The 13,758-nt window shown below is 37.7% G+C and overlaps 1 protein-coding gene across 1 annotated transcript; it reads right to left on the bottom strand.

The window, feature by feature from the left end:
* Window positions 1-407: 407 nt before the first annotated feature.
* LOC128946107 (activated RNA polymerase II transcriptional coactivator p15) lies at window positions 408-10,674 on the bottom strand. Its single transcript, XM_054290012.1, has 4 exons — window positions 10,603-10,674; window positions 8,579-8,698; window positions 1,317-1,425; window positions 408-487 (listed from the first exon to the last, which is right to left on the bottom strand). Exons 1-4 carry the CDS (start codon window positions 10,672-10,674, stop codon window positions 408-410), a joined length of 381 nt encoding a protein of 126 aa, XP_054145987.1.
* Between the last annotated feature and the right edge of the window lie 3,084 nt (window positions 10,675-13,758).

The following is a 13,758-nucleotide window of genomic DNA, read 5'->3' as shown; positions in this document are numbered from 1 at the left end:
TATGAAATAAAAGGAAAAAACATTAAAATGGAGACACTTAGGGAAATCTCAGGAAAAAAATATCACATTAATGGTCAATTAAACTAAAGCCATAATTAAAGCTATTAGGCAACCTTACCATCATCTTCAATCAAAAGGCCATAAACATCTATGCTTTACATATTATTTGATTTTTTTATTTTATACTATGAGGTGAAAGCAACACATTTCCTTTTAGTAATGTATACACAAATAGCCTCATTCAGAATACACTTTTAATGCACATAAAGTATTCATTTTACAAATCATTTAGTAATCCAAATAAATATACAATAGCTTGGAAAACAATATTTTAGAAAACAAATGCCAATGTAAAAAGACCACTTAAAGCAACTGAAATAATAAAAGGTTTCTGTATAGCTCTGTATTTACAGTTTTTTCACTGCATCATCAATATCAGAAATCTGTTCCTTCAGCTGGTTCCACTGTTCTGGATTTAAAGAAATACCTGAAATGCATTAAAAAGAAATACTTAGGGAAAAAAAAAATTGTAGTGCAGAATCGTGCACAGTTACTGTCAAGGCTGGTTTCATACACAGTGTATGTCAAGATTAATAATGCTTAACATACCTCAAGTGTAACAACCACCTCGGTTACAAAGAAATTACTCACTTGGAACACTTCAGACCTTAGCTTATCTCCTTGCAAAGAAAATTAGTGCAGTATAAAAAATGCATTTACAAGTGTTAGGCTAAACACAGAAATTAGGTGCTGGCCTTGACAGAAGGCAGTACAAAAGAAACAAGGAAATCAACTGTATTCCCGTTGACTTCTAAAAGCCATACCTCTGTGGACTAAACTTCTACACACTTTTAAAGAACCATAATTCTGGGGGTTTTTTCCCCTCATGTTTCTTAAAGCATTGTGAATAACAAACTATAAGTAACATTTTGGAGAGACTATTACCACTCCCTAGCACTCAAAAACCAATATGGAAATCTAATTGTAATAAAAGGAAGAAGTGAAGGTAATTAAAGGGAAAATGTATGGCTATGTATGTAACTCCCATACCAAATCTGTTTGTATTTGATGCCTTGTTTTCCATAAATTATGGGGGAATTATTTGGGAAAACAGACTCAGGCCAATGAAACCACTTTGCTTTTGTTTACAGTCAACTGATAAAACTAATTATATGTTAAAATGTGAATCATTAATAAGTAAAAATATTACTCTAAAAATACCATGTAGTAACAAAGTATAGAAATCTGATACACAAAGATCTCCAGCAAACTGCAGACAATGTTTTAGTACAAAATAACATGAAGCAAAACAATACCTTTTCTGCCAGGCTTCATTTCACCTTCTTGATCCATCCAATATTCCCTAATATCAATTAAGACTTTTCCTTTAAAGTCACGAACACTGACGTACCTCATTTTGCCAATCTGTCAAAACACACATAAGGATATTTTTTAGGTATTTTATGTATTACAGCATTCACTTTTCCCAGCAGTATCAGACACGTACATGCGACATTGCACACTTCAGCTTATTTTAGACACCAGTAAAACAACTAGATCAAGAGCTTAATCCAGAGCAATCAGTAGGGAAATAAGTAATGTCAATATAAATACATTAATGACTTAAAACCTGTTGAATATTCAGCATGCAATGCTCAAAGTGGCTCTCTCCTAGAACAAGAAAATACTTGTCTTCTTAACAAGCTTACATCTTATAAAACCCACTAATTTACTGTTTTCTGAAATAAATTTTTGGGTCTGTTATAACCATCTTTTTTAGTAGCTGTTGTAAACAAACGGGGAAGAAGGCGCTCTACGCTCTACCGCCAAATCTAAGTTTTAGTCCATTCCATAGGTACAGAAATCAAATTAGATATTCACATGAGATGGGCCCAATTTTTAACTTGTTCCCCCCCCTCTCTTTTTTTTTTTCTTTTTTTATTTTTTAAAACATAGTAAATACAGATGGAAACAGAAGTAAGCCACCAACTGCCCCATGCCTGCTTCTGCTGGTTCATTGAGACACTTTCTTGGAACTGTGGTTAAAAGACTGTACCAAATGTTCCCAAAAAGACCCCTATTCAAATACTTTAGCTTACCAACACAGCAATGGTATGAAATGACTTTGAAATATCAGATTTTCATGCAGTGGCTTAACTGAATTATGAGGGCTTTTTTTTAATTCTCCAAAGAAAGGGCAAAGGGAAAAGAGACAACAGGCATACTATATGTTACATTATTTAGGCTTTATCAAATTTGAAAAAGACTGATTTAAAAAACTATTTGTTCACATAAATTCAAAATATAATGTGAATTTGAGAATGAGAAATTTGATAATAATAAAAGCACAGTCAAACAACTCATGTAAAAAATTCTTAGTATTTTCTATGTACCTCCTGGACCCACCTAGTGAAGAAAACACACATAAACAATTTTTAAAAAGGAATATTCCTTCCTGATAAAACATTAGTTTTAGTTTTCACCTTATTTAATTTACACATCTTGCACTTTGACATAGTTAAACAGGAGACAAAACATATCTTACTAGCATAAAGTCTAACCAGAAAGCATGAGCAACTCTCCAGTCAACTAAAATCATTCACAGATGTTTAAATCTGAAGTACTAAGGCCCAAACAACAGGCCCTGAACTAAATTTGACCTCTAGATGAACCTTCCAACCAAATGTATATGTATCCATTTATAAATGACGTATTATTAGCAATATGATATATGTATCCACTCTTTGGCAAAACATGTATTTATCTTTCTGTATTTAGAAACTGGTCAATGCCACATCTGGTCTTGTCTGGGGTGTAGGATCAAAGACAACTCCCTTGGTTCCTCCTTGAGCCCTAGCCAGGCTTAGGGAGAAACCCAACAGGAGAATAAAAACAGATGTTCCCACATTAGAAGTAATAGTAGCTTGTATATTATAAAAGCTGGGCTCCTCTCACAGCAAAATCAGAAGCCTCTTTGCCTGCAAGGTGGATGTACCACAGAATTCCCCAGTTACTGGGAGTGGTTCTCCAGTCCTTCGCTGTGACAGCTTCCCCCAGCTGATGATTAAAGGATATCTGGGTGCAGGGGTAAAGTATTAGGGCAACTGGTGATGTATCTTTCTTAATCACTATAGGCAATCGTCTGTAGTAATGATTAGGTGCATTGCTTAGCTTATTCTTTTGTAATTCTTTGCAGTATTGCATTACAGAAAATTACACTACTCCTTAAGTTGGCGTCGGTGTCTGGTGCTGACCCTACCTACCAGCAAAACAAAGTCATAAAAGTTGTTATTTCACAAAATATACATAAATAGGCTTTGTGCTTGCTTAAACTAATTTTTCTTCTTATGCAGATCATGCTATTTTAACTCTAAAATTTATTTTAAAATAATTAGGACCTCTTTAAATACCATAAGCCTGAAGCAGTTGTTTTCCTACTTCAAAGCATCCTTTAAAATAAAAAAGTTTATAAGGTAGTATTTTGTGATTTATTTATTAAATACTTTCACAGCACTACAAATTTAACATTCAAAAATAAGGTATTATGTCACAGTAGCCGAGTTCTTTTAGACCAAACTTAGTAGCATGTCCAAGTCCATCAGTACTGCTGGAAAAGGATATCCTAAACAGTCTACATGAACAACATTTATTGGTTTTCCTTCTAATGTTTCAGTGACTTTTAAGGTCATCTATAGACCAGCTTCAAGCAGTAGTACTCCTGAACACCTTTTTTCCCCCCCCAGATCTATCAAAGACTATTAGTCTACTGCCAAGTAACTCCAGATTTAAACAAAAAATCTGATACAAAATAGCAGATTAGAGCTGCAAATACAGTAAAATGATGCAGAATTTGACTATTAAAGATAAGGCTACATGTCTTAATTCAACTACAGTAAGGTGAGGGGCAATAATACAAAGTACACAACATTTATTCAGTCAGTAAGTCTACCTTAAATGTAAACAGTTCCATATGAAAATGTTAAAATTGTTAGATTTTACACCACTGTCTAGATTTCAGCTGAATACTCACATGAAATTTCAAATGTTTAGGTAAACTCAATACAAAATTGTTGCCACTGCTGAAAAGCTTTATATAGGTTTTCAAAGTACTGTTTAAAAAAATTCAAACCTAGATTTTGGCTAAGCAAAGTAATGTTTCCTGACATTCAGTTACCTGCAATTCTGGCATTGAGCCATTTCTGATAAATTCTTTTTCCACGCAGCAGTTGATAGACCTAAAATAATTTCACTCCTCTAAGACACCTTTGTATCTCTGTAACAACACATTAATATTCCAAGGGCTGCATTAATTATTAGCAGGGTAGCTGCTGCAGTTCAACCTTCAAAAACAAAATCATATGCTTTTCTGCTGGTTTTGGCTGGCTTATTTATTTTCTTCCCAGAAAGTTTGGCTTGCACAGAGCCAAGGCCTTTTCTGGTACTCATACAGCCACAATGGCAAGGAGGCTGGGGGTGCATGGGAGGTTGGGAGATGACACAGCCAGGACAGGTTACCCTAACCGACCAAAGGGATATTCCAGACCATGTGACATCATGCTCAATATATAAAATAGGGGGAAGGAGGAGGAACAGGGGGATGTTTGGAGTGATGTAGTTTGACTTCCCAAGTCACTGTTGCACATGATGGGGGCCTTGCTCCCCTGGAGATGGCTGAACACCTGCCTGCCCATGGGAAACAGTGAATTAATTCCTTGTTTGGATGTGCGGTGCTTGGTTGCTGGCTGGGGTTAAAACATGTCAGCTTTCTATTAAATATTACAGCTCCTTTGACATATTATTCTATTAAATTAAACACAAAATATTAAAAGCATTATTTCCAGGTTTCCATTGTTGACAGTAAAATGCACTGAACTGTGTCTAGGTTCGTTTCACAGCTATGCAATTGACTTCCTGTATGAGTTTCAGCAACCATCTTCTTCACCATTTTTCTTCCTCTTTCCCTTGATTAAACTGTATGTATATTGTTGGAGAAAAAACAGCAAAAAAAAATTTGTTTTCCCTTACCATATGTATAGCATTAGAAGAACCTCAATAAGCTAATATAAACTTCTAGAATAGAGTCCTGCACACAGCAGAGATCTGTAATACAGCAAATTGGTTTAACAAATTAATTCTGAAACTTATGTGATCACTGATGCATTTCACAATGTCCTGGTTCCAGTCAGGATAGAGTTAATTTTTGAAGTAGCCATGAGATGGCATGGCCAAGACAGGGAGGTTATTCCATATCACTTCTCATCATTGCTAGAAGCAGGGGAAAGGGACTGTCGCTTCCCAGGAAAGGGGGCTTCTTCCGGTCAAGAAAACATGGCAGGAGAGCTATCTGGTATTGTTTCTTGCTGGGGGCTTTCCATGTAAATAATTTCTTTTGTACACTTTTGTTATTAACATAATTGTTGTTACTGTTCATTTTCTTAGCTCATTGCTGTTTCCAGTAAATTGTTCTTATGTCAACCCATGATCTTTGCCTTTTGTGCCTCCAATTGGACAGGAAGGGAAGAAGGAGTGTCACATGGGCGGGTTTTTTTTAGTGCAAGGACTAAATTGGAGAATACTATCGCTAAATAATGACACACAACCAATCACATTTGTCGCAGACATTTTTTCACAGAAATCCTTTCTTTGGGACTTGTTCGTTTTCTGGGAAGCAAGGGCCCCCAGAAAGAGAATGTAAACAATTGTTATCAGCTGCTGTGGAATGCAATGGGATGCACCTGTGATTGGCTCATGTTCCCATGTTTATAATTAAAGGCCAATCACAGGAGCAAGCTGGGGACAGAGTCCCTGGACACAACTTTGTTGTAGATTTTTATTTCTATTCTTAGCTCAGCTTTGAGCAGCCTCTGCAACTTCTCTCTTTATTCTATTTAGTATAGTTATAATGTATTATATATCATATATCAATAAATCCAGCCTTCTGATCAAGAAACAAGATTCTTGTCTTTCTCTCACCATGGAGACCTTCAACAGGTCCCTGTAATACACATTCAAGGGCATCACAAGCATATATTACCTACTTACTTATCTACTTTCAGGAGCCTATGATAGGTAAAGACATTACACCAGGAAACTGAAGAACTTATTTCTCACGAGTGAAAAAAGCAAATTTTACCCAAACTTAAATAAAGGGGGGGAGGGGGGAGTGAGGCCCATATGCAACAGGCAAACTCCTTTTCAGGAAACAATTCCTGTGAAATGCCCAATCATGTAATGTGGTTCCACTCTGGATAATTAACACTTTAACCCATCAGCATTAACAAACCTAATCCAAATCAGGCATAGGTAGATGACGGGATTTGTCAAACTAACCAAGGTACATGATGAACAACTCACATTGGCTTGAAGCCACAGACAGGAATCCAATGTAACATGAATAATGCTTGTCCTTAGGGCCTCTAGTAATACATCACAAATGGGAGTAAAGTTCCACAACCCAACTGTACTCAAATCCTTTAATAAATTCCAGAGTATACTAGGCTACCTATAAAACTTAAAAGACCATGATGCAAATAAATAAAACATACTTGGTCTCTTATACTTAATTCCCTTCTTCTTACAATTATTTTATTCTTCATAATTAGTTTCAAGAATACCATTATACCAACATTAGTTTCAAACAAAAATAAAGTGTAGATCTTTATGAAAATGCTCAATCTTCTAAATACAGCAGTCACAACGAGTTCAATATTAAAGGAAGTTGTATACTTTAAGAACACAGCCCAAAGGTGTAGAACAGCAAACCACTAAGTTTCATGTCAGTTGCTATCATTCCCACACACAATATGGATGTCACAGAATTTCTGACTATCATATGAATGCTTTACAGCCTCATTTCCATCAACTGAAGACATACTTGTAAGTTATGCTGCAAAATCACTTGCACACAGATCATTTTTATTACCATGGGGAAGCAGAAAGGAGAGATTCTAGTATTGTTAATATTCCTAGAAAAAACAAAATAATACCTCCAAAATTAACATGCAACTAGATCTTGAGCATGCTCTCTTGGGTAGAAAGGAGAGAAGGGGAGCATTCTCAGACCTACAGTGCTATTTCTACACTGAAACAGGTACATCTTGGTTAACACACATAAGCTGATGTTGCATGAAAAAAGAACGCACATAACACAACAAACAATCTAAAAAAACTTTTGTTGTTGAGAAACTAAAAGCAGGCAGAAACTTAGGAACATTGATGGTTTAAGTCAGGGTGATAGTGAAATTTTTTTCTGTATTGTAGTCAACACTGGAAGAATCCTGCTCTTAGAGTAATATATGTCCTCTACTGTCTGTTTTTAGTAACTTATTACCTTGAGTCAAAAAAGGTTGAAAGAAATCAGAGCACACAAATAGTTTTGCTTTTATTTGAAAGTTTTTTTGCATTAGTTGGTTCGGTTATGGTGGTTTGCTATGTTGCTTTGTTTTTTGGTTTTTTTCTCCTTTTTTTTTTTTTTTTTCATAAGGAGGGCATTAAAATTAACTTTTCCCCAAGGCTGCAATTTCTGAACCTATTACAAAAAAATCCCAAACATATAGGCTTTATATTTGAGTTCTAAATGCAGTTCCTCTCATTAGATGCAGAAGATACTATCATTTTTCCTATATGGATCAAAGCATGCCCCAGCAGAACTAAAAGTATTATATTCTTCCTTAAATGTACAAGTCCAAGCAGTTATGCCCAGGGTCTTAAATTGAAGCTCTCCCTCCAACTATATATACACAGGAAAGTGAAAATTGACACAGGCTTTCACTAGTTTCCCCCCACATATTACTTTGCACAGGTACAGCCCAAACCCATTTATTTTACCTTATTCAGTGCTGGAACCATCTTATTAGGCACCTCTCACATAACTTTTCACAAACTTAAGAATCAAAGTCTAAGAATTTAAGTCCCTTTCTCATCCCATGCTCCCCTTTTCAAACCAGCTAGTCAGGCGTTTAATAAGTCTTGATCCACACCCCTAAAAAAAGGAATTCTGAGCTATGCATATTCTTGCACAGCTTTCAGGATACATTGCTTCTTCAGCTAACCATGGGACATGCAATACCCTGAACTCACAAATGTTTGTGGCTACTGAAAAAATGTACATTCATCCTATTTTGACAATGTCAAAAATTGAAATATTTTTGGATTTTCAGTGAGAAAAACCTGCATCATAAAAGAATGAGCAAAGCTTATTCCAAGATACTGTCTTAGAAGACAGTAGCCAAATTCCCTTGACCTAGCTAAATAAGAATTAAGAGTCCATATTTTGGGTTTCCAAGACTGTCCTGATCTAATATTTACAGACAAAATGACTACACAGAGAATTACCACATGCAAAGACATGAGAGTTAGAATCAATTACCACAACTCTGATTCTTTTACTCTATTGAAACCAATCAGTGCTTTTTCTCAGCATCTCATCTTGCATGCTAGCATCGTAATCCCCTTCAGCCAAGATTTCAGGAGACCAAGCACAATGCTATCATGATATCCACATAGCCTCATAAAATTTATACAGATTATTATGTAAATGGTTACCTTAACCAGGCTCTAAGAGAGTCATCAATTTTACCTGAAACATATTCTCATCTCTGTTACTGCTTTGCTTAGAAGAAGCTGCACCTTTTGAACTTTCACCACTCTTTTGTTTCTTAACAGGCTTTTCTGGAGCTACTTGCTTTTTCCGCTTTGCCTTGGAGCAAGAATAAAAAAAAACTCATAAATCACAACTCATTTTATAAGTTATAAAAAAAAATTATGTTAGAGGTCACAAACTATTATGCAATATGTATTAACACCTTCCTCCTGTGAGGGCAGGAATACAATACTGTACATTTAGACTGGAGCCAAAAAAAAAAAACTTCAAATTAGCCTATTTTTGTTCTCAGTGAAGCTTACCATAATAATTTGGCTTTAAAGAGAAATTTAATTAGATCAAAATTCAAAACTCAGTCTTAAGCTGTGCCAAGGGAAATAGAGGTTGGATATTAGGAGAAAGATTTTTACGGAAAGGGTGATAAGTATTGCAATGGTCTGCCCGGGGAGGTGGTGGAGTCACCATCCCTGGATGTGTTTAAAAAAAGACTCAACGTGGCACTCAGTGCCATGGTTTAGTTGAGGCATTAGGGCATGGGTTAGACTCTATAATCTTGAAGGTCTCTTCCAACTGAGTGATTCTGTGAAAATACATTTCAAAAAGCCTACTTTCTTTGTGCAGTAATACTGTCAGTTTTAATTAAAATTTTAAAGTATGATAGAAGTTTCATTTTCCAGAAAGTACAATGAAAAATGGGGAACAGCTAACAACTCTGGTAAAAAAAAAATAGATAAGATAATAAAAAAAAGGATTTGAAAAATCAAATCCAAGAGAACTTTGTTAATTGAAGTCAAATCTCTGTTCATAGCATGATAAATTAAACATTTTTTTAAAACATTGAGGCAATATCACTTGCAAATCAGATTACTTTGTTAGCCGATGCTAGAGCATGCTACATTTCCACTAATGGTGATATAGTAATCATGCCCACTGTAAAGGAAGAATAATGCAAAGATACCAAAAATTATTCTCACCTGCTAGAATCATATTGTAAATAATCTCTTTTAAAGACAAACAGCTCAAAAAAATACCGGATGTTGTCATAGAAAAAAAACAAAACCAAAACCAATCACCTTACTGCCCACTGAAGTTGATTGTTACACTATGTCTTATTAGGAATACATTTCCAGAAAAAAAAAAAAAAAAATCACCTGGTCATTTTCTCTTATATTAAGATTTCACAAAATATCTAATTTGCTATGTGCAAGCAAGTCACATTTTCATATTTGAACCAGTTCAGTAAATCAGATTGTCTCTTTGCAAAGCGCACTAAAAGACCCAATGTCTGCATTACCACCTAGCATTTATTAAAAAGATAAATTGACTGTTGTATTCAATTTGTTTGCAATGACTGACACATCTATACAAATTTATAAATTAAATAATTATTAAACTAAATGAAAACATTACATTTATGCATTTAAAACAGGTAATGTTAAAATTATCAACTCAGAAACATTCTGGTTGGCTCTGTTTTTTAGTGAGAAACTAGCAGATAGTCTTACAGTAAAGATAAGACTCTGAAACATAAAAAAGAATGTGAGCGAGATAAGCAAGTGGCACATGGATAACAAGGCAAGTGGACATTTTGGTTTTGGACTTGCAAGTAATCCAGATATCAAAATGAAGGTGGGGCAGTGTCCTCAAAATTAGTTCAAATTCTTGCCACCAGAGGCAGCTTATACAGAAGCTGTCTATCACTTGCCACAAAACAGCAAAGAACTCCAGGAAGCTTGTGGCTAAATATACCATACAGAAAAACATGAAGCAAAATGCACCTTAAGAATAAAGTGTACTGCAAAGCAAAAAGCATCCACCCAAACCATAAGCTTGGGGGGTGGTTTTTTTGGGGTTTGGTTTGGGGTTGGGAGGGGGTGTTTGGGGTTTAAGCGTCAGATAAATCATATGTCATTTTGTGACATAACACTCAACTAATTCCTTAACCCCTGCCTGAAATATAACAGTTAATACAGTAGTTATAAACTGCATATAATGTTCACCTTTTTGTCAACTTCACTATCTGAATCACTGGCAGATGAGCTTGAAGACACAAGTTCTTTTGACTTCGGCATTCTAGGAAGAGAAAGATAACATGAGAACACTATACAAGGAATACATCCCATTATGGATAGAAAGCCACCTCCAAACCGGTTTGTAAAGGCTCAACTTATTCAAAACCCTCCTGAAGACTTTCCTACCTTTTCATATAACCTTTAATACACATTGTAGATGTAATCACAAGCACCCTTCCCTCTTATAGCTCTTCCCCTTTTTGCTGTGACTGCCTTATATGCAGTATTTTAGTTCTGAACTGCTTACAAAAGGACATTTTTTCACCTGTTTTATGTTCTCCCAAGTATGGTAGATACTATAATGAAAAAAAAGCAATACAAAACCGGTGTCCAGATGAATTCTCAACAAAATATTCATAAATATAAACAATTAAGCCCCCAACACTACATATATTCTTATATTAGCATTTTGCCTAGTTGAAATCGGGAGTAACAGCTGCATAGTTGTCACAGATTAAGCTTAATTTCCCATCAGTAATACAAAAGTCTGAAAATATCTCAGTTACAGAGAACTACAGTACTGCAATTAATATTTCCATTGCAACTTTACAACATCAGTCACTAGAATATATTCATTTACTGAACAAGTGGACACTCAACTTTCCTTGAATGCATGCTGCCAGGTGTACTTCTACATCTCTCTAGTATGCAAACATGATTAGATACAGCAGTTGAACAACATCTTGCCTGTTACTAAAAACTCTAACAAATAAATAGCTAGTTTGTGCTTCAGAATAAAAAGAAGCATCACAGGGAGAAACTACACAAAATAAACTAGCTTGGAAAGGCTAATAAAGTTTTAAAGAAGCATACCTCAGGAAAGAAAAAGAAATAGCAGTTTTTAAACTGGCAATGAAATAAACTATGTGCAAAAGAAAAACCAGTCTGAATAATAATAACGGATCAAATGTGGTTCTAGAGTAAATTGTCAGAATAATTTGGAACACAACGATAGAAGCTGTAGCACTGAAAATAAAACAGGGTATGGGAAGCACACATAAACCACATGTCCTGGTTTGGAAAGACACCACACTACAGGACGGAGGCAGGCAGAGGAGAGCTGGAACGGGGCAATGCAAAAATAAACTCAGCAGTAACATGAAATAGGGAAGTCGAACAAGAAAAGTCTGATACGCGGAGGGCGGGACACCTGCAGAGGACAACTCCAGAGTCCGCATCAGGAAGGGAGAGTAACAATATGGAGGAAGACGGAGGCGGAAACTAAAGGAAAAATAAATAGGGTGGGGTTGGTGTCCTCTCTTGAGAAACTAGCAAGCAGAGCGTGAGGACACCGAAGCACCGAGGAGAGGAAGGGTGGAATGAGACGGGACAAGTGAAGACAAGGGAAAGTAACATGAGAAAGACAAGCGAGTACGAACTAGGAACACCAGATAAGCTGATGCCTGCCTGCCGCCATTTTCCTCTCCTCTTCCTCTTTTCTACGGCTTGTATTGCCCCCCAAAGGAAAGGAGCGAGGGCCCGGCAGGGGGGCGCGGGTAAGAACACTCAGGTCCTCCCAGGGCAGGGTGGCAGCAAGAAGGATGCAGGTTACCGGCGGTGAAGGAAAGAACACGACACACACATTAAAAAAAAAAAAAAAAAAAAAAAGTCGGGGGTCGTCAGCGGGCAGGGCCTGATCCCGGTGCGAGGTGAAGAGCTAGGCGGTTCGCCACCACCATTTTCTCCCTCACTCAAATCCTCTTTGCCCCCCCCCAACATGGCAGTGGCTACTACTCCCGCTCCACAACAGGGCATTTCTCCCACAGAGCATGGTGGGCACTCGAGGAAAAGGGAAAGCCTCACCACACGGTTACCCAGCGTGCTTCTCCCACACCAGGCCAGGAGATGCCGAGCGCCCAACAGTTGGGGGTGGAGGAAAGAGAACACGGCAACAGCTCTAACAAAATACGCAAAAGAACATAAATACTCACGTCTCACTTCCCATACGACTCCTCTACACCACGACAGAAAGATTCATCGCAGAATCCCCGCCCCAGCCCTGCACCACGTGGGAAGGAGTAGAGGGAGGTGTTTAAAGGGGACGCGTACCTTTCTAACTTGTTCCTACCTCCCCCGCCCTGGCTAGGACAGCCGCAAAAAAAAAAAAAAAAAAAAAAAACAACCCAAAAAAACAAACAAAAAAACCCAAAACCCAAAAAACCCCCCCAAAAAACAAAAAAACCCAAAAACCCAAAAAAACCACCCAAACAACCCCCTCCCCCCCCCAAAAAAAAAATACCACAAAAAAATCCCACAACTGGCTTCCAAAGGGCTAGTCAGCCGCATCATTCCAATAGAGGGAGCCCTATGGGACCGACGGCAGGACCCTACCTGGAGCCCGGCCCCATCGGGACTGCAGACCCGCAGAGGGAAGGCCTGCACTCCACCTGGGGGCTGTGAGAGGGGACCGAGAGAGAGGAGGGCGCTTAATATCTAAAAGGAACCCTTAAAAATAAATCTGTAACTAGTTGTTTTATTTTGCACGCAGCAGCGGTTCCTCGATCTCATTTAGAACCTCCCTGCCTGCAGCCATGCCCGAGGGAAGGAGAGGAAACGCTCAGAAATGGTGTAGCTACGTCGACTTTGCATACTGAAACCGCAGCACGTCGAGGCGCTGTTGAGAAAAGTGCCGGTTCCCCTTTCTGGCATCGTGACTCGGTGACTCGCGTTTTTTCTTGCTGACGGGCTTTTCGTTTGAGGAACGGGTGAGCCTTATGGCTCCTAGCTTGGCAGTCACCTTGAGTCAAGTTCACGTCTGAAGTGCTGGGGAAAAGACGTTAAGAAATACATGTCACCTTCTGTTCTAAACAGTTACTTTTTAAAATCCCTCCAAGCAAAACCCCTTGAAAATATAATCTGACCATCTTGCTGCCAGGAAAATCCACAAACGCCAGAGTAAATGGAGAGAGTCTATTGGGGCACACACCCACGAAGTTCTCTCTCACAAGGTTTCAGAGGGTGCAAGCCTCCCTTTTATCCTAAACTCCCGACTGCATGTTGCCCTCTTCCTTTCCCCATTGGCTGAGGTACTCGGAAGGTACAGCCTTCCTGAACCACCTACTACCTATCCCCCCTTGAATCTGT

Source organism: Melozone crissalis, unplaced genomic scaffold (genome assembly GCF_028551555.1).
Source record: "Melozone crissalis strain CALT ecotype California unplaced genomic scaffold, PUWL_Pcris_2 ptg000074l_1, whole genome shotgun sequence".
Classification (NCBI taxonomy): domain Eukaryota; kingdom Metazoa; phylum Chordata; class Aves; order Passeriformes; family Passerellidae; genus Melozone; species Melozone crissalis.
Note: the sequence above shows the minus strand (reverse complement) of the source record. Positions and strands in the feature narration are given on the sequence as shown.

Bases quoted from the DNA above. Each gene is read 5' to 3' on its own strand.
- LOC128946107 (XM_054290012.1), bottom strand. From the start codon at position 10,674: ATGCCGAAGTCAAAAGAACTTGTGTCTTCAAGCTCATCTGCCAGTGAT. The intron at 8,699-10,602 runs GTGAACATTATA...TCTTGCTCCAAG, and splicing joins ATAGTGAAGTTGACAAAAAG to GCAAAGCGGAAAAAGCAAGT. The intron at 1,426-8,578 runs GTAAAATTGATG...GTGTTTTGACAG, and splicing joins GAGATGAGAATATGTTTCAG to ATTGGCAAAATGAGGTACGT.